The sequence below is a fragment of the Purpureocillium takamizusanense genome, chromosome 2, assembly GCF_022605165.1.
Source record: "Purpureocillium takamizusanense chromosome 2, complete sequence".
Classification (NCBI taxonomy): domain Eukaryota; kingdom Fungi; phylum Ascomycota; class Sordariomycetes; order Hypocreales; family Ophiocordycipitaceae; genus Purpureocillium; species Purpureocillium takamizusanense.
Window position 1 is genome coordinate 5,432,594 of NC_063069.1, and position 17,870 is coordinate 5,450,463.

At 55.9% G+C, this 17,870-nt stretch overlaps 5 protein-coding genes across 5 annotated transcripts; 3 read left to right on the forward strand and 2 right to left on the reverse strand.

Annotated features, from left to right (window-relative positions):
* Positions 1-208: 208 nt before the first annotated feature.
* COX23 (Mitochondrial copper homeostasis protein) lies at positions 209-749 on the forward strand (the record flags this gene model as incomplete). The annotated part of the gene is made up of 4 exons (XM_047984585.1): positions 209-300; positions 416-523; positions 618-645; positions 708-749. 4 exons carry the CDS (start codon positions 209-211, stop codon positions 747-749), a joined length of 270 nt encoding a protein of 89 aa, XP_047840559.1.
* A 468-nt stretch (positions 750-1,217) lies between these two features.
* JDV02_003457 (uncharacterized protein) lies at positions 1,218-4,634 on the forward strand (the record flags this gene model as incomplete). The annotated part of the gene is made up of 8 exons (XM_047984586.1): positions 1,218-1,352; positions 1,460-1,744; positions 1,826-1,906; positions 1,960-2,049; positions 2,115-2,479; positions 2,531-3,660; positions 3,707-3,825; positions 3,873-4,634. 8 exons carry the CDS (start codon positions 1,218-1,220, stop codon positions 4,632-4,634), a joined length of 2,967 nt encoding a protein of 988 aa, XP_047840560.1.
* A 463-nt stretch (positions 4,635-5,097) lies between these two features.
* JDV02_003458 (uncharacterized protein) lies at positions 5,098-6,002 on the reverse strand (the record flags this gene model as incomplete). Its single annotated transcript, XM_047984587.1, has 2 exons — positions 5,098-5,398; positions 5,470-6,002. 2 exons carry the CDS (start codon positions 6,000-6,002, stop codon positions 5,098-5,100), a joined length of 834 nt encoding a protein of 277 aa, XP_047840561.1.
* Positions 6,003-14,174: 8,172 nt separating this feature from the next.
* Positions 14,175-17,406, forward strand: JDV02_003459 (uncharacterized protein; the record flags this gene model as incomplete). The annotated part of the gene is made up of 2 exons (XM_047984588.1): positions 14,175-15,965; positions 16,024-17,406. The coding sequence occupies 2 exons, from the start codon at positions 14,175-14,177 to the stop codon at positions 16,123-16,125; spliced, it is 1,893 nt and encodes a 630-aa protein (XP_047840562.1). The 3' UTR covers positions 16,126-17,406.
* JDV02_003460 (uncharacterized protein) lies at positions 16,084-17,785 on the reverse strand. The gene is made up of 2 exons (XM_047984589.1): positions 17,405-17,785; positions 16,084-17,333 (listed from the first exon to the last, which is right to left on the reverse strand). Exons 1-2 carry the CDS (start codon positions 17,730-17,732, stop codon positions 16,369-16,371), a joined length of 1,293 nt encoding a protein of 430 aa, XP_047840563.1. The 5' UTR covers positions 17,733-17,785; the 3' UTR covers positions 16,084-16,368.
* Between the last annotated feature and the right edge of the window lie 85 nt (positions 17,786-17,870).

A 17,870-nucleotide genomic window follows, 5' to 3' on the forward strand; every position in this document is an offset into this window, starting at 1 on the left:
TGCAAGAGTGAGCACACGGCGAGGGCGGCAGCATGCTCGTGCAACGTACGAAGTACGAAGTAAGTTGATGCACCATGGCACAGTGCGATTTGCTGGGTCACAGTGGGACCAATGTTGGAAACCCCTGCCTGCCGAGATTCACCCGCGCGGATGACTTCATACCACTGCCAGAATCGCGACTCGATCCATCTTCTCCATCACCCCAGCCATGTCATCCTCCTCGGCGTCGTCGTCAACACCGCAAACGGGGGCCGCCGACGCCGGCCCCTGGGACAGCAAGACGAAGCAAAAGTTTGAAACGTGAGCCGCGACCTCAACACCAACCCTCCCCCCACACGCAGACAGACACACGCGACCGATCCGCCTTCCCCATGGCAGGTTCCGCTGACACCGCCACGCGCGACGAGGGAGACAGGAAGTCGAAGAGCGAGTTTTACGACCCGTGCCAAGAGGCTGCACAGCGGAGCTACAAGTGCTTGTACCGCAACGGCGGGGACAAGAGCATGTGCGGCGAGTACTTTCAGTGCGTTCACCGCCACCTTTGGATCCGTCGATGTAGCACCGAGGACAGACTGGATGGACGAGGGCAATGCTGACCACGGGGTTGCAATTCGCAGGGCGTACCGCGACTGCAAGCAAGCTTGGGTACGACCGACCGCGGATAAACGATGGAAGATAAGAGCCATGAAGTGCTGACGTGCTGATAGACTGAGCGGAGGAAGAAGGAGACTGGCGGCAAGTTCTTCTGAGGCGGCGCGCGGGCGGAAGCGGCTCACACGACACGATACGACTTCACTCTGGGGAGTCTGGCTGGCGGATGGAGCGCATCGGCAGATGGTGTACGATACTGTAAAACACGGCGGGCCGCTGGAAGCTGGTGTTCCACGTGTGGGAGACAAGGCATGGTGCTGTGGCTTGTTCTGATGCCGAGGGAGTTGAACGACAGTCATACTACTAGTGTCTTATGATCTAAAACCTGTCCCTCTTTGGCTACACGTCGCTTGTCGGTCATAAAAGAGTATCGACAGCGCCCGCGGCCGTCATGATATGCACAGTGCTGTTTGGTTGCGCCGCACGGTCCCCTCAGATGCGGTCACGCATTCACTGCCCCTCCAAACTTTGATGCTGGCACACACACACACACGGTCCTCTGTGACCGAGCCTCTCGATAACCACACCACGCAGCGTGCACCGACTTCTGCACCCCGAATCCCGTCATGAGCCGCCCACGCCCTCGGCTGAGAAACGGCGTCGACCTGCAGCTCCAGTCCGCCTTCCAGGACGGCAACTGGCCCGTCGCCATACGCCTGGCCGAGAAGCGGTGGCGCACCTTCAACGACCAGTACTTTGAGGTGAGGGAGGGCCGGCCTGAGGGCGTGCCATGCGGCCCAGGCGACCGACCTGACGAGTAGCTGCCGCTCCGGCTTGTCGAACTCGGCCGCTGACTGAGGGTCACTAGATTGTCAAGATTTGCAGCGAGGCTCAGCTCGATGACCCTGCCGCCAAGTTTGCCGCTGTGGCGGCCGTGAGAAAGTACGTCGAGGACGGGACTGTCGTCAAGGATGCTGACGGCATCGACCTGCTCGAGTGGGCCACTCTCTCGTTGCTCGACGACGACGACTTCCCCGAGACGCTGGGGCCTCTCCGAGTGCGCTGCGTAAAAGCCTCGCCCAAGGACAAGACGGCCGCCACGCGCTGCCTCGAGTCGTGTCTGCTGCATTGGGATCTCGTGAGCGCGCAGCAGGTACGCCGCCTTGCTTGTCATCAGACTGATCGCAGGTTGCAACGCCCAGACTAACTGACCCCATGATAATGGTATACACAGATTGCTGCCATCATTGACAGGTCCTTTCCTGCCGAGAGATCGTTCTTGTTCTGGAACATTGTCATCACACACCTGCTGGCGGTATGGGTGCCGTACCCTCCAGTTCCCACTGCTCGCGGCTGACGCTTTCACAGAAAAGCCCACAGTCGCCGCCGGAGAAGAAGAAGCTGTACGGCATGCTCGCGCAGAAGCAGATTGAGCGTGCTGCGCAGCTCACCGAACAGGTAGAGTAGATCCCGGTCGCTCATTGCGTACGCGCGCGCTCGCAAGGCTAAGACTGACGATTCAGGCGAGAAACACCAACGCCGAGGACGCGCCGCCGACGCCACCCGCGCGCAGCGTCAAGACAGAAGAAGAGATTCTTCTACTGTACGACGTGGTGGAGACGCACGGCAGTGTTGACGACTTCGCCAAGCTGCTTACCAGCCCTGTCTTCAGCCCCGTGTCCCAGTTCCGGCTCGGTCGTAAAGAGCTGTTCCTCCGGGTGGTGGCCCAATTGCGACGACAGGGCGACTGGCAGCGCGTGTTTGACTTTTGCCACGAGTGCTTGTCGGATGCGGACGAGAACGATGAGCCGACGCTGCTGGCCTCAGACTGGAGTGTGTGGAAGCACTTCATCGATGCGGCATCGCAGCTCAAAAGCGTCAACCCCACGTATGTTTGTTATCTAACATTCACTGGAGTGTGGCTGACTGAGTCTGCTAGCACGTCAGAAACAGTTCGAGACCTTCTTCTCATCCTCATCAAATCCAAGAACCTGCGCCCCATGTACAAGCGAAACCTGCTCCTGGCACGGGTTTCGGCCGCCTTCAGCCTTGGTCCCAACGACGAAGATGACTTGACGGACGGCCGGCCGTCGTCACTTCGGCTGCGTGAGCTAATTACCTACATTGACCACCAAAAAGGAAGCCTAGCATGCTTTGACGACGTCAAGGGCTTTGTCGAGAGACTTGACCCATTGGCAGTTAAGCATCTTGCCTATGACCGTGTTCCTGAACTGGCTTCAGGCACTGCGGACGCTCTGACGATCGCAAGAATTCAGCTTCTCTCGCTGAAGCTACAGTATTTTGCGTTGACATGCCTTTCTAGTGTGTCAAGGCTACCTGGAGAGAAACCCTGCTCAAAATGCATAGTCTGCGACGCCGAATTCAGTACGGCGCTCTGCGCTTCATGCCTGTCGGATGTCGCTCAACATGCCATCCAACAATACCGCTCGTACACTAGGGAGCTGGCCGGCAACGTGTCCGCAGAGAACGAAGTTATCCCAGAGCTTGCCATGACTGCCGCGTTTTGCAACATGAGGCTAGCGTTCAACTCTCAGCTTCCTGAATACAAGCCGTCAAACGCGCTGCCTTCTATGCGATATCTTCTACGAGCCCTCTTTGTTTTGGAGCACCAATTCCATCTCACGCCAAAGCACAGCCAAACGGCTCTGCTCCTCGTCCAGCTGCATCTGCGCCTCGGGTCTGCTCACAGGGCTAGGGAAATTTGGGACGAGCTCGCTGTCAAGCGCACAACCTCGGACGCCCTCGCGCCCATATTTTACGATCGCCTGTCAACCATCTCGCCGCTTGTCATCTCGCCATCAGATAACTGGGGCTGGCAGCTGGTCGAGACACTGAAGCAACACTACTCGGTGTCGCTGAAGCTTAGAATGCCCAGGCGTCTCATCGATGCTTTCGAGGCTGGGAGCTATGGGAGCATCCTGGGCATGCCGCAGTATATCGAGGACCTACGGAGGAGCTGCACGAGGGTGATGAGCCTCGTTGAGGAGGCCAGGGCAGAAAGGCTGTTTGGTCAGCCTTTTGGCGAGATCCTTAGTGACCGAAGATTCCGTAAGTTACCCGTGGCTCGGAAGTGGACAATTCTGACACAGTGCAGTCGATGTGTTCGATGGCCTCCGGCTTAACGAGCTGGTCGACTATGGATCGTTCGCTTCGTGGGATGCTAGCATTTGTACGCCTATGCACATACGATTGCCTCTAGGGCCTGGACCTTCGGTACGTGTGCTGCATATACCCATTCGCGCAGGACTGACACCATTCAGAATGAACGATCACACCTGTCGCTGTTGTCGGAGGCATTTCACGATATACTCGACCACAAGCCACCCACAGTGTATAAAGCGTCCGCCACCGCCACTGAAGCAGACAACACTTTTGTTCTCGAGATGATGGCGCGGCTCAGCAACTCCATGCCTCAGTTCCTCCGCGGCGCCGCCTCCAAGACTACGATGGCGGAGATGTTGTATTTTGAGGTCGTCAGCCTCCTCTGCACGTTGACTCCGCTTTGCACCAGCATTGCTCGAACAAGCACTCCGCCCGACGAACTCAACCAACTAGTAAACTCGGTGCTGTCTGCCTTGGAGACACTCCGCTCAATAGCGCCGCAGGAGGAAGTACAAAGCGTGGAGGGCGCAATGTTGGCATTGAGTTCGCTTCACAACATCGCGATGCTGCGAGACACTGCAGTCGCAGTGAAGCTGACTACGCAGTGGATCCAGGCCTTCAACGAGCGCGAAAAGGAGCGCGACAGGTCCGGCAGCAGCAACCTGCACAAGGAGGTGATGGCGCTCGTCAAGTCCATGGAGTCGGCCGCGCAGGCCGCGTTGAAGGGTGGCTGCGAGCTTGTCAGTAGCTGGAAAGACGGTGCGGTGGATGGTATGGGCTTTGTACCCACATTGAAGCGATGGGTGTTTGACGGTGACGAGACCGGCCTCGCCGACATAGTCGAGGACGGGACGGTGCTGGAACTGGCGAGGAGTTTGAGGAGCAACATTGCAGGGTGGCAACAGGTTAAATGGGAATAGACGGAATAGACTAGGCACGGTTGAGGCAGTAGCGGTAGCAAGCATATGTTGGCTAGTCCACTATAAAGATCCCGGCTCGGAGACCGACAGCTGTTACGAGATAAACTGAAGCACATCATGTGGGCACCAGCGCTGGCGTGATCCTTGTGGTGACGGTCTGCGTCGTCGATTCGCACAAGCACTGAGCATCGAGAGGGCGTAAAGCCGTAAGACTGTTGCAACAGTTGAGACCCGAAATGCATGCGTGCTGCCTTTAACAAATAGCCGCTATCCGTTGGATGATCAACCCAGCCTGCGCATGCCCCATGTCTGTGCCTGATGTTAATCATGCTCCCATTCTAGGTCCTTGTTCTGCTCGATCCAGGCATCGTTTCCGTAATGATGTCACGAGAGTCAATGTTTTCGCAGAATAATGGCATGCGGCTTCATTCACTCACATTATATAGGCCTGACTATGTAACTACTATTGGCCGCCCAATCCTGAGCTTCTGGCTGCCACCATCACACCACCCTTGTGACCATGATGGCGATCTGCTTCGATATCCTGAAAGTGATATGCACTGGGTCTTCGTTGTGACGTTCCGCCCAGGCTGGGAAACAGCCTCACCAGCAGGAGACGTGCGGTCGGGAGACATGTGCACACGATGCCCAGGCAGATCTCCACCGTCGACCACCGAGACGTATCGTAAAAGTTCCACGTCACGTTCGTTGTGGACGCAAAGTACACGAGAGCCTGTAGTCGCAGGATGCTCACGACCGTGACGCTACAGTACGGTCAGTTGCACTCCTAGCTCCGAGTCTTGCGCGCGCGAGAATGCGCGTGTGGGTTTCATACAAAGTCCCCAGGCAGAACATGATGGCGACGCCGGCCTTCTTTTTCCAATGGAGCTGCAGGCCTCGCAGCTGCGAGAGAGGAATGGCGAGGATCCAAAGGTCAAACGCGATGTTCGTGATGGCATTGGACCATGCGATCGCATTAGGCTCGACGCAATGACCATCGTGCAAACCATCCCAATGAGTCCAGAAGAAACTGATAGGTCGACATTGGAAGATGCCGCAGATCACAAATGCGACCCCCCAAGCGGCAGTGATGCCAAACGTTATCCACAGGACGCGCCGGACTTTGGCCGACGGGAATATGCGGATGTAGAAGCATATGATGGAGAGTTTCGTCAGGGCCGTCTCCAGGAAATACAAGACGCACACAGCCCAGAAGAACTTGAGCGTGTCCGTGATGTCGTCGTGCGACAGCGTCCATATGTCGCGGCCCAGACCGTTGGACGTCGTCCCCAAAACGTTGACGAAGATGCTGGGCGTCGTGGCGACGACCGAGGCGACGATGAACCAGTCGTCGAGGCCGAAGGGCATCTCCGCAAAGATTTTATACACGAGTCGGATGACGACGAAGACGAGCACGAGGACTGCCAGGGCGGTGGTTATGGTGGCGAGCTCACCGGTGCGGTCGCGCAGGGGCGCGCCGCAGGTTGTCGCTGTGATGTTTCTCGTTGCTTGTATGCCTTACTGTTATGCAGTCTGTTTTTTTTTTGAACGCCTATATGGGTGGTGAAAGTGCGTACCTAAAGCTTCGATCACTGTGCATGCCTTGGTCACACATATGGTGACGTTGGCCTGGAAGGCTTCGTTGGTGCATGTGCATGTTTCGTTCGCTGGAGCGCAGATGCCGCCCGCCAGAGCTGTGACAACACATGCCGCCTTGCAGTCTCCCAGTTAGCCACTTCGTACGGGGCACTCGTCGTCAAACACCACGATGCCCCAGGAACATACCGCACAATCTGGAAATGCCATCCTCGGGACGTCGTGTCTTGTCCAAAGAGAAGACCAGGGTTTGGGCCTGCATATTCTGCTGTGCGGCGAGGCTTCAAGACTTCAATCTACAGCAACTTAACTCTCGTATTTAGAAAAGGGCCCTTTGGGCCACGGGCGAGGGAGCTGTCTGCAGTCTCATATATGTCCTTGACGGAGGGTGTCACCCCTGTTGACGTTGGACAGGGGTGATATCGCCTGTCGCTTGCCAAGCCCAATGGGCACGAGTTGACACCACGAAGTCGCGGGGTGCACACCACTTGCAGGTTAAAGGCGCTCTCCGAGATGCTCCGTCAGATGTCACATCGAATCAAGCCAGGGGAATGCAATTCGGCCGTGTTGGTTGCTGCCCTGCGTCTAGACACGTTCCTGCATCCAATATCGACCACCCGGGGGCAAAGACGAAGCCATGTCAACAAGCCACGTTGTTGCGTAGCGTCATTGGTTGGGGGAGGAGTGCTTGGTCTCAGCCATGTGCTGCCAGGGGGACTTCTTTTCGAGAGTGCAATGGGACCAGGACCGAGCCTCCCTGAGCCCTTCGTAGTTCTTGCAACAGGACACTGCATAGATCGCTGCAGGAAATCTGTCGAATCCGCAACCGCCTCTTGATATTCTTGACAAAAGTTGCCTTTCATAATGCGTGTCAGAAGAATGGTGAAGACCAGATCGAGCAAGTAAGTTGCTATTTTGTGTGATCAGACGCGCCAGCCGCGAATAGCGAATATCGTGGAGTAATCGTCCCACACCGGCCCCCTGATGGCTTTATCCAGCCGAAGGGTTCGACGAGAGTCCCGTACTTGACGGGACTGGCTCAGCTTAGCTTCCTCGGTTCTTCGCATGGACAGCGACCCAGTGGCACCAGCTCATACACCTGCTGAAACCCAACCCATCCCCCCCCCCCCCCCCCCTATGTCTCCCAGATTGTGCCGCGATGGTGCTCGAGGGCGCATCCCCCATGTTGTGCGGGCACACGCACGGTTTTTAGCCTGAGTTCCTATCGACTTGACTATCGACAGCCACATGGTGCCCCTGTCATCTATCCAGGCAACCAGGCAGGCAAACCAGGATGCCAGGCACGCCGCTCGTATCCTGGCCCTGATCCATGTCGGGCAGCGGGCCCCCCGCGGCGCGCGAGTCACGCGGGGAAACGGGAGCCCGGCGGTACCAGCAGATGTGCCAGGAGCCGTGCCCCATACGCTTGATGAAGTGTGAGTCGTTTTCTCCATGGGCTTTCATCTCGCGATCCATCGACATGGTTTCCTCTGGCTCGCACGAGCTTATCGACCGAAAAGTTCCAGCAGTTGCTTCAAGTGGCAGGGCAACTCTTGGATCTGAACGGGCTGGGGGACCTGCCTACGATCAAGCATATCATTTAGGATGTAGAAAATCCACCAAGCGAATTTTGCATGTGGCGAGACTATGGAAGGCCAGGCCTCTAAAGTCGCAACATTTCCCTCAAGCAACCACCTCTTACCTTGCGAGGGAGGCGCGTATGTAGCTATGATAGACTCTAGTGCAGCCTTCGGATAAGGGCTTATTAGTTAACTCAACTTAGGAGTCAGAAGCGCCAAAGTCCTGCGATTTGGGACCGTGTGGCCATACGGTGCATATAGACGCCTAAACCCTGATGCCGCCCCCGGGGCTACTCTACTGCCTCACATGCTTATGCCAATAGATGCATTATCGTGAAGCATTGTGTGCTGGACGAGGCTGGGGAAGATTGGAGACCACTTCCTTGACTTGAACACGCGGTTACAGCCCATGCCAAGACGTTCCTTATCTTCAAAGGAAGCACCCAGACCCTAGGACGGAGCCCATTCCAAGACGACAGACATGGTCGTAGGATAGATTTTGCAATGTAGTCGGCTCAGAAGCCAGAACGGGGTATCTTGCAGGAAGCAAAACTAGAGCGGCGCGGAAGGCTATCAATGTGGCATTACGAGCATGCCTGTAGCGATCGCTAGCGAACTAGCTGACTGCTTTGGCCATGAAGACCGGGCGATGGATATCAGTCTGGCCGGTGCAGGGACGGCCTACACCGACTCACACGACGTTTCCCCGCAGCAACGGTGTCAGACGGGGTGATGAGAAGTATAAATCATACCGGATCGGACGTAGTGAGCCACAAGATGGAAGAATGCACACTCTATCCCGTTTCCGTGATTATTTTCAAGGCAAAACTGGACGGTAGTGATGCCCGTGTGTGTAAAAGGAAGGCTAGCGCCAGTAGCTAAACACTGGAGTTTGTTTCCGGACGCTGCTGAGGGATGCCCAAAGAACCAAAGCTCGTCGCGATGTCCAGTTGACGCCATTGAAGCGAGGATCACACCCGAGATAGGCCTCTGCCAATTAACGACTGGGATATGAAGAGGCTGGCGTAAGAAGGCGTCTACATTGCTCTTTTTAGACCGCGAGCATCAGGTTGAAGGAAGACGACTCTTGATGTAACATTGAACGTTATCTGCAAATATTGTCTGGCTAGCTTGATTATGTGGGTAGCGTAAAGAGGAAAGTCATGTGGGAGAATCATTCAAAGTTTAGAACGCGTGGAGGTGTAGGCTCCCCAACAGCATAAATATAACACGGTCACCCGTCTAAAGCTGCTGATAAATTTTCCATGTCCTGTAATCAATCGAATTGAAGCTCAAGTTGCTATAAACGACCTCCAAATATGAAGCTCACTCTCATTAGTTTCCTACTCCTCGCGGTTGACATTGCCGCCGCAGGCACGGTTCAACCGCGAGACTACCAGCCATGCAATGATGGCACCCACCCTTTCCTGCGGTGCTGCATTCCAGGCCCTATGAGCGAGACTAATACGTACTGCCATGAGCGTGAGTAATAGCCTATAAAATACCGGAAGACTAGTCCATTAGATAGGGAAATATTGACGAATTCATGATAGTACCCGAGGTCCCCAAAGACGCTAGATATTTTACAGACGTCTGTGACATAGGGGACTCGGAGCCCCGTTGCTGCGCCCCCCAAGAGGTATGTCTCGTTGAGTATCATCCATCTCATGTGAATTCGTATCGTGATTGGAAGCGGCGTGCTAATAGCCAAAACGCGTTCAGCCTGGCCAAGATTTCGATTGTGTCAAGCCTCCTGGCTTCCGGTAGACAGCAACGCACCCATTTCCTGACACTTCGCGTCTCTTCATACGAAGATAGTATATGAATGAAGGTGATTGGACGGATCGTTATAGGAATTTTCGCGGGCAGAACTAGGAATCTGGGGTTTTGAAGGGGACTTCAATGTTGCCGCCCCACCGTCTTTAAGATTATCTCGAGTATGCGGAGCTTTAACGACCAGGATTGTTTCTAAGGGATAAACCTGGTCGTGTCTATGCCAGCAGATTGAAAATAAGCAATTGGCATTACGAGACAAGTTGGCCGTATGACCTATTGGGGGCAAAGGACATGGAGTGTGCACCATTGCACCAGCTTCTTATAGGTTAGGTAATATAATCTAAGGAAGTCAAAGTAAGTTATTTTAACATAGCACGGTGGCTGCGAGGGTCTATCAAGCCCGCTATTGCTACTGAAATATATAAAGTGCTCTTTTATTTGGTTAGAGCGCCTTCTTACGCCGTCGCGCACAAATCGGTGCCCCCTCCCCCTGACGGTCTCTATCCTGATACAGCCGGCCTCAATTGCCTTGAGTAATGCACGTGGCGCGGATGGCCTGTGGGATGAAGTTCACATCAACACACCCACTATCACCATCCAGTAGCTTGTCAACCACGAACTCGTCGCACGTCTTGCTGGAAACCTTGACCTGCATCGACTGGCCGTGGGGGCAGGCAGACGTCTGGGCCACCTCAATGCTGCCAGAGGTGAGCCACTCAACCTGGACACAGCTGCCATTGTACACAGTGGCTGTCAAGAAAGGGTTGTTGGGACAGCCGCCGCTCAACCATTGCCTGTACGAGACGCTTTGACCGAGGGCACCGCCAAGCGCTGCAAGAATGAGGTATGTCGTTGGACCCTTTCTCTTTTTTAGAGACCCAACGTGCTTCTTCCCGATGGTATGGCCACTCACCATTGTATTAGAGTCTATAGTGGACGCTGGAAAGACACGAAGCGGGCCGAGTCGAGGAACAGCGATAATATGCGAAGTAGATGACAATGATTTACAGGGTAAGTTTGAGGAGATCCGCCCTCACTCAAGATGTTTTGACGATTTCTTCATGGGCTTTATATCCTTCGGCAAAGGCCTATATCTATCTTGGGATTGAGGGTCGCCCGCATGACAAACACGTTACAAATTGGCGGTGCATGCCCGCGCTGTGTGATTCCACATCATTTACAGCATGTACAGCGCCAAGCATAGCAGTAAACGTGGTACGGAGTTCGCCGCTTGGCTCAACGCTGCTGCTCTCTTTCCTCTTTTGAAGGTAGTGGGAGGGGTAATCTGTCGGCAACACCCGAAGCACCTCCCGAGAAACGCCATGCGCCTCAACGGTCAGCCTCCCAGGAACCTTTCATCGAAATCTCGGCGGGGGATGTACAAAAGTCTCTGGGCACGCATAGCCGGAGACGATCTGTGCCGCACTGAACGGATTGCGTCTACATACCAGATCGCCCTGTCTGCCGACTATAGCCACCTCGACAGCTGTTTCACTTCTAGAGCCGTAGTGGGCAACTAGGGCGCGCCAAGTAGAATACGTAGTGTGTGAACGAAGCCCCCGGTCCATAGTGGGTGGGCGAGCAGGTGGGGTTGCTGAATAGTCGGGCGATGCGTCAATAAAGCGGATGTAACCAGACGGGTCAGCTGAACCTTCACCAACGTCTAAGGCCTGAAGCTCTGGGTGCTTGCGACGCAATGGAGCTATGTCATGGGCCGCGAAGGGCTCATTGACCGGTTTTAGCGAACCTACTGCAAGAAGAACACCTTACTACAACATCAAGCTGACGAACGCGGAACATGACCTTCTCAGTGGCTGCAGAGCCGTCCCACGTCCCTCGCCAGAAGGGGCAGTTTGGCGCCAAGCACTTCCCACAACAGATGACGGCTCAAACCGCGCCCCAGTTTTTCGAGGTTGCTGTCAAACTTAACCAAGTTGACGGGCAAGTGACGTGCGAAGCAGATGTGAACCATCCTTGCGGACCGGGGCGTTGAAAGTCCGTCCCCCCCCCCCGAGCCGCCACGCACCTGCCGCCGATTGAAGACTGCATCGACGAGTGTTGTTGTTCTGCGTAGCGAGGATGAGCCAGGGACGTGCTGCCGTTGTGCAAGTCAACGTGGACTTGGATGTAGGACCTTGTCTGCTGCACAAGGTTTTTGCCTTTGGCGTAATACGACCTTGGAAGCATTGACCGCTCCATGTGACGGTACCATCGGCCTGGGTCTGCCCAAAAAATGCTTGTGACACCGTCATCGGCACGGGGCCAGTGAGGACATTTGACTCCGGAGGGGGCTACGACATCAAATCGGAATGCCAAGTCGATGGTCGCATTCAGCGCAGTAACACCAAACAACGCAGACTAGCTGGTGACGATAGCAAATGAGGGTATTTGGGAGTCGGGACCAAACGCCAAAAGAGCCCCAGAAGCTAACAGGGCCGAACATTCGATAAATGAATCGTGCCAAGAGCGCCGAGTCAGCCTTGGACTGCTTCTCGTGGTCCAGACACGACCTGGACTTGTGAATGCCTTCACAAAATCCTCCATCGAGGCCAGCGGAGCAAGAGTCCCGGTAGGCGTGGTCTTCTTTCAAGAAGGAAACCCCCCCCCACCCCGGGGGAAAAAATCCTTCCCCGACGCCAGGACTGAGGCGGGCCGAGGCAGACAGGCTGTGTCTTGCTAGTATTAGCGACGCCGGCCCCGCCGGACCGGGAAGGCTTTTGTTCGCGCCCGCTGTCCGTCAAATACGCAGGCCCCGCCGCTGGGCTTCCCCATTCAACAAGGTTTGGGGTCACGTTCCATGGCACATTGCTCCGTCTGTCGCCACGCAGATCGGATGTTTTGTACACTCTGGGGCTCACAAGGGCTGTGGTCAATCGGAGCCGCCTTTAAGAGTTGCTCTTCGAAAACATGGGGTCAAGCAGTGCATCATCTGTGATTTGCAACCTGACGACCACGAGTTGCCTTTGTCTCTACCGGGAAAGAGTCGCATTTACTTGCAGAGGCCATCGCAAGCTTGCTGCTGATCAAAATCGAGCACGATCATATATGATGGCTTTTTCCACTCCTTGTTCCAGGCCTTCCCACACCTCCCGCTGCAGCGCGTCTCATTCATACCCCACCGGATAACCTCCAAGGCCTTCTTGGCCTCTGACGCAGTCGTCTTGGTTTCTGGGTGTCCGTCGGCGAAGAGGCAAAACCCAGAGTGTGCCCGAGGATGACGCTTATAGCAGGCGATACGCTGTTTGTTCTTATACTCCGTCTTTCCCGGAACCGGTGCCAGCTTCCCCGAGAGGTATTCCAACACATCGGCGTGATAACGAGTCTTGTGTGTTATATCGCCTGGTATCGTGGACGTTTCGCATTGGTTGTGGAGCATGGCGCAGGAGCCCATCCAGGGATCAAGCGGTCTCGCGTAATACATGACTTCGCGGCTGCTCGAAGAGGCCGCAAGCGCGAGGACCGCGACTGAAATAACGTGGACGCCTCGCATCTTTAAAGCGCTGATGGAGCAATTGATTGCCTCGGGCGTCGTCTCGAATTACTGGTCGTCTGGGGCGTGTGGACGTAGCCTAGGTGAAGTGTGGTTTGCGACGCGCTTCATGTGCGACGATGGAGTCAAAGGTGCTTGTCAGTGAGCGCCTGGCCTTCATATATATGTACAACGCCCCCTGGGACACTGTAACGACGCAAAGGCGCGTTGGTAGCAGCAACGTTTCCAGCAAAATTTTAAAAACACACGATGCTATTTTCTTGACGGGGGCGGGCGTAATTCGCACAATGGTCATGGCGAGTGCCCCGTTTCAAAATCCAGGCGCGTATAACGATCGCCTCACAAACGGAGAGCATTGGCCATTAGGCAGTCCTATGCGTGCACTTTTGGATCACAGAAGGCCTCCGTGTTTTATCTGGCGTTGTAACCTCCACGTCAAGAGTATAAGCGCGTCGACGGTCCCGACACTATGTACGAGGAGGATGGAGAGTGCCGTCAACCCCGTCGAAAGCCACGCAACATGAACCCCATCGGCGCTGCATGTGGCGGAGCGTTCCGGTCCTCTGGCGCCGAAGCAAGACGGTCGCACCGGCAGATGCCCTGGTACGACAGCCGAAAGGCCCGGCCGTATGGACAGGGACCAACCCAGCCCTACCCAAGCCGGAATAGCCAGAACTCAATCCTAGCACCGTCTTTGGTGGCGTTTGTCGACCCGCGCGGGTCTTGCTCGAGTCGGGAATAATAAATGAACGGGCTTGGATGCCCGCGACCGTGGTTCTCGGACATGGTGTCCTTGTCTTTCTGTTCCATTTTCTTGGTCGTACTCACTGCTGCCCTGCCCTCCATGTCCCAGTGACGGCGGAGAGAGAGCGGCAGACAAGCATGTCTCAAGCACGGGCATCGTCAGCCAGGGCGATGCCTTCGTCAACTGCCCAGCAGCCGCTCGACAATCAGCTGCCCTGGTCGGAGTATTCGGTTGCTCTCTCAAGTCGTCTTGGCCATCCGCCCAGTTCGGGTTCGGGTAACAACCTCCCCGATTTAGATGATACATATCGACCGAATCATTTACACCCCAACACCCCCAACGAGGTCAGCTCAATGAGGCGCTCAACAACACCCGCCAAGAACGGCCTGGAGGCAGATCAGCATCAACCAGTTGCAGAGGGCGCGTTTTCGCGCTTGGCCGAACACGCGCCGTGGGGAATGTTCATGGCGGGCGCTGACGGGCACATCACTTACTGTAACAAGATGTGGCGGCAGATATCCAGACGACAGGCCGACAACATTGATGACACGGCGACAGGTTGGATGAACAATATCAGAGACGGAGACAGACAAACACTAGAAGCTGCGTGGCGGAGGCTAGTCACCAACGGAGAAGCCCTTTCTGTCGACTTCCAGTTCCGCCACGACGATGAGGGAGCAAACCTGTCCGGCGATTCTTGGTTTCGCTTGACGGCTTCCTTCGAGAAGCAGGCTGAGGGTGTGCCGCCGTGTATCCTCGGTTATCTCACAGATATCACATCACAAAAATGCGCCGAAAATACACAGGCCGAACGACAAGCTCGGGCGACAGATCTGAGGTTCCAACAAAGCAGTTTCATCGACATCATCAGTCACGAAATGCGCAACCCGCTGTCTGTAGTCCTCCAGTGCGCGGAACAAGTCGTCAACAGTTTTTCGTCGCTCGAGACGCAGCGAGACGATGACAGGACCAACGAACAACTACGAAGCTGTCTGGAGGCGGCCACGACCATAAACCTCTGCGCGAGTCACCAGAAGCGAGTACTCGACGACATAATTATCCTCGCCAAGCTCAATGCCAACCTTTTATCCATCACGCCTGTCGATGAGCACCCAATCAAGGTCGTTGAACAAACGCTTAGGATGCTTGAGCCGGACCTCACATCTTTGGGCATCGAAGTCAAGTTCAAATTGGACGAAAGCTTCGACAAATACGACATCTCAGAGATTAAAATGGATCCACCCCGACTCCAGCAGGTGCTCTCCAACTTGATGAATAAAGTGATGGAGTCGGCCCAAGGACAAGAAAAGCGTACCATCACGTTGACAATGAGCGCGTCCAAAGACATCAGCGACGTCGCCGACCAGGGTGTCTTCTACTTTGAGAGGTTCAGTAAAGAGAGAACAGGGGGCATACACATCAGCAAGGACGACTGGGGTACTGGAGAGGCGATCAATATCCATTGCTTGCTGCAGGATAGCGGACCGGGTCCTACGGAGGACCAGTTGCGAGCGCTTTTTGATACCTCACAGCCCAGGAACCGACGGTCGCACGGACTTCAGAGCGGCTCAAGTATCGGCCTCTTCATCGCCAAGATTCTGACGGAGATGCAGGGCGGTCAAATCGGCGTTTCGAGGACGGAGACGGGCAGCAGCAATCTCTGCTTCTACATCCAGGGCCGCAAGAGCACGCGGCCACAGGGGAACAGGGAGCATGCCACAGCTGCCGCCGAGACCGGGCGCAGTACTGAGGCTTCGACCATCGCTCCCGCTCCAGGCCCGGAGGGAGAGGCACCCGCGAACCCCGCGCTTGACATTCTGATCGTTGAAGACAATGTCATCAGCCAGCGGGTTCTTCAAAAGCAGCTGCGCAACACCGGCCACAGGGCCCGCGTGGCCAACCACGGCCGTGAGGCCCTCGACGCGCTGCAGAAGTCGCGATATTGGGTTGGTCACGAGGATTGTGGTCTTGATGTTTCTGTCATCCTTATGGATCTCGAGATGCCGGTTATGGATGGAATCACCTGCACCAAGAGGATCCGAGAGTATGAGAGGGACGGCACCATTACAAAACACATCCCCATCATCGGCATATCGGCCTACGCGCGGTCGGAGCAGATCAAAAACGCCAAGGCAGCGGGCATTGTAAGCATTCCCGGCCCACGAAACAGTGCGCATAAGCGGCACCTACTGACGACTCTAGGATGATGTCCTGCCGAAACCGTTTCGCATACAGGAGTTGATGCCGAAGATGGACATGCTCATGGGTCGGCGCAGAAAGTTTTCATTCAGTCCCAAAGTCTGAAGCAAGCTGCAGCATTGGCGCTGGCAACCACTCGAGCTGTCCGCAAAAGGCTACAACACGTTGTGTGTCATCAAATTGGGTCAGCTAATAAGCCAGCCCGACGGTATCATTATTTAGTCTAGTCTGAACGCGCAGCACAGACCCTAGGCCAAGCTCAGATGGCATCAGGTCTCAGGGAAGCGCAGACAACTACGCGGCGCAAGGAACTCTGCCCAGAGCTGAATGGCCTTTCAGCTATGCCGCTCAAGGTCCATCTTGCCTGGCCATGTCCCGCCTCCACTGCGCCCGTACCTGGTCCAACAGCCCAGGGGTCGCACAGACCTCAATAGCCGTCCCGGCCATGGCCTTGGCGACCCTCATGGCCCTGTCGAAGGCTCCTCTGGTGCTCGAAGCCTTCTCAAAGTCCGGGCTATGCGGCTGTCCACCATCGACGCCCGGAGGAATGGCAAAGCTGACGTTCATGCTCGGCAGAGCATAGCTCAAATTGCCCTGGTCCGTACTGGCCTTGACCCAGGTGAACTGTCCCGGCAGCGGTAAAGGCGGCTCCGGCACGTCGGGCAATGCTTGCCAGTACTTGGCAAAAGCTCCTGCGAGCACGCTGTTGGGAACGTGGTCCAGGTAGCCCGGCACCACGTCGATGTCGACCTTGGCCCCGGTGGCCTCGGCGCCGGCCCTGAAGCACGCCTCGACCTTGGCTTGCAGCTCGCGCAGTCTGGAAGCACTGGTGGCGCGCAGGACGGCCACGCCACCGGCACGCTCGTGGATGACATTGGGCTTGTTCCCGCCGTCTGTGATTTGCAAGCCTATGATGTCGTCTGGCCGCGTCTGCTGGCGCAGCATCGAGACGGCGTTGTACGCGACCACCATGGCGTCGAGTGCGTTGATGCCACGCCATGGGTTGCGAGCCGCATGGGCTGCGCGGCCGTGGTACACGACGTTGAGGTGGGTGAAGGCGGTTGTGCGAACCATGGGGCTGTTGTTGAGGATCCCGGGGTGAGAGATGATGGATACGTCCACGTCCCTGTAGGCACCGGCATTGAGACATTTGATCTTGCCTCCGCCACCTTCCTCGGCCGGCGTGCCGACGATGGTGACCTTTCCGCCGAGACGGTGCCGTCGCAGCATCTCGGCCGAAGCGAGACCTGCGGCGACTGAAGCCACGGCGATGAGATTGTGACCACAGGCGTGACCGAGTCCAGGGAGCGCATCTAGATAGCATTGGCCTGTAAGCATGTGCATAGAGCAATGTACAGAGCAATTAAATGCGAACAAAACACACCCATTTCTGCATTGTATGACACGACCGGTCCGGGTCTGCCGCTGTCATACACGGCCAGCCATGCCGTTTCCATACCAAACGCCGATCGCGTAACACTCCAGCCTGCGTGTGAGTCCATGAAGCTGGTCAAGGCATCGTGGGCCTTGTACTCCTCGTAGCCCAGCTCCGGGTTGTAGTGGATGAATGTATTCAAGGGCCATAGTGAAGGCTCCAGACCGTGGATGAACTTGTCAATGTCCGACAGGTACTCGGGAGCGCTTTGGCGACCCGCAGCCTGCTCGGCTCCCGGTCTGGGGACGAGAATGAAGCCGTCGTCTTCCTCCATCATCGAGGGCCTGGGAGACTGCGATGGGGGGGATATATTTCGTACGCCCCCTCACGATGATTCTAGGGGGGAAGGCGTGCCCTGAAAGAGAATCGTTTTAGGGCTGAGTCAGCTGTCGACCGCTAAAATCGGGCCCTGGAG

What these genes read in the sequence shown, in the direction of transcription:
- JDV02_003460 (XM_047984589.1), bottom strand. Translation starts at nt 17,732, where the DNA reads ATGATGGAGGAAGACGACGGCTTCATTCTCGTCCCCAGACCGGGAGCC. An exon ending in GTCATACAATGCAGAAATGG is followed by an intron (nt 17,334 to 17,404) that starts GTGTGTTTTGTT and finishes AATGCTATCTAG; the next exon opens with ATGCGCTCCCTGGACTCGGT.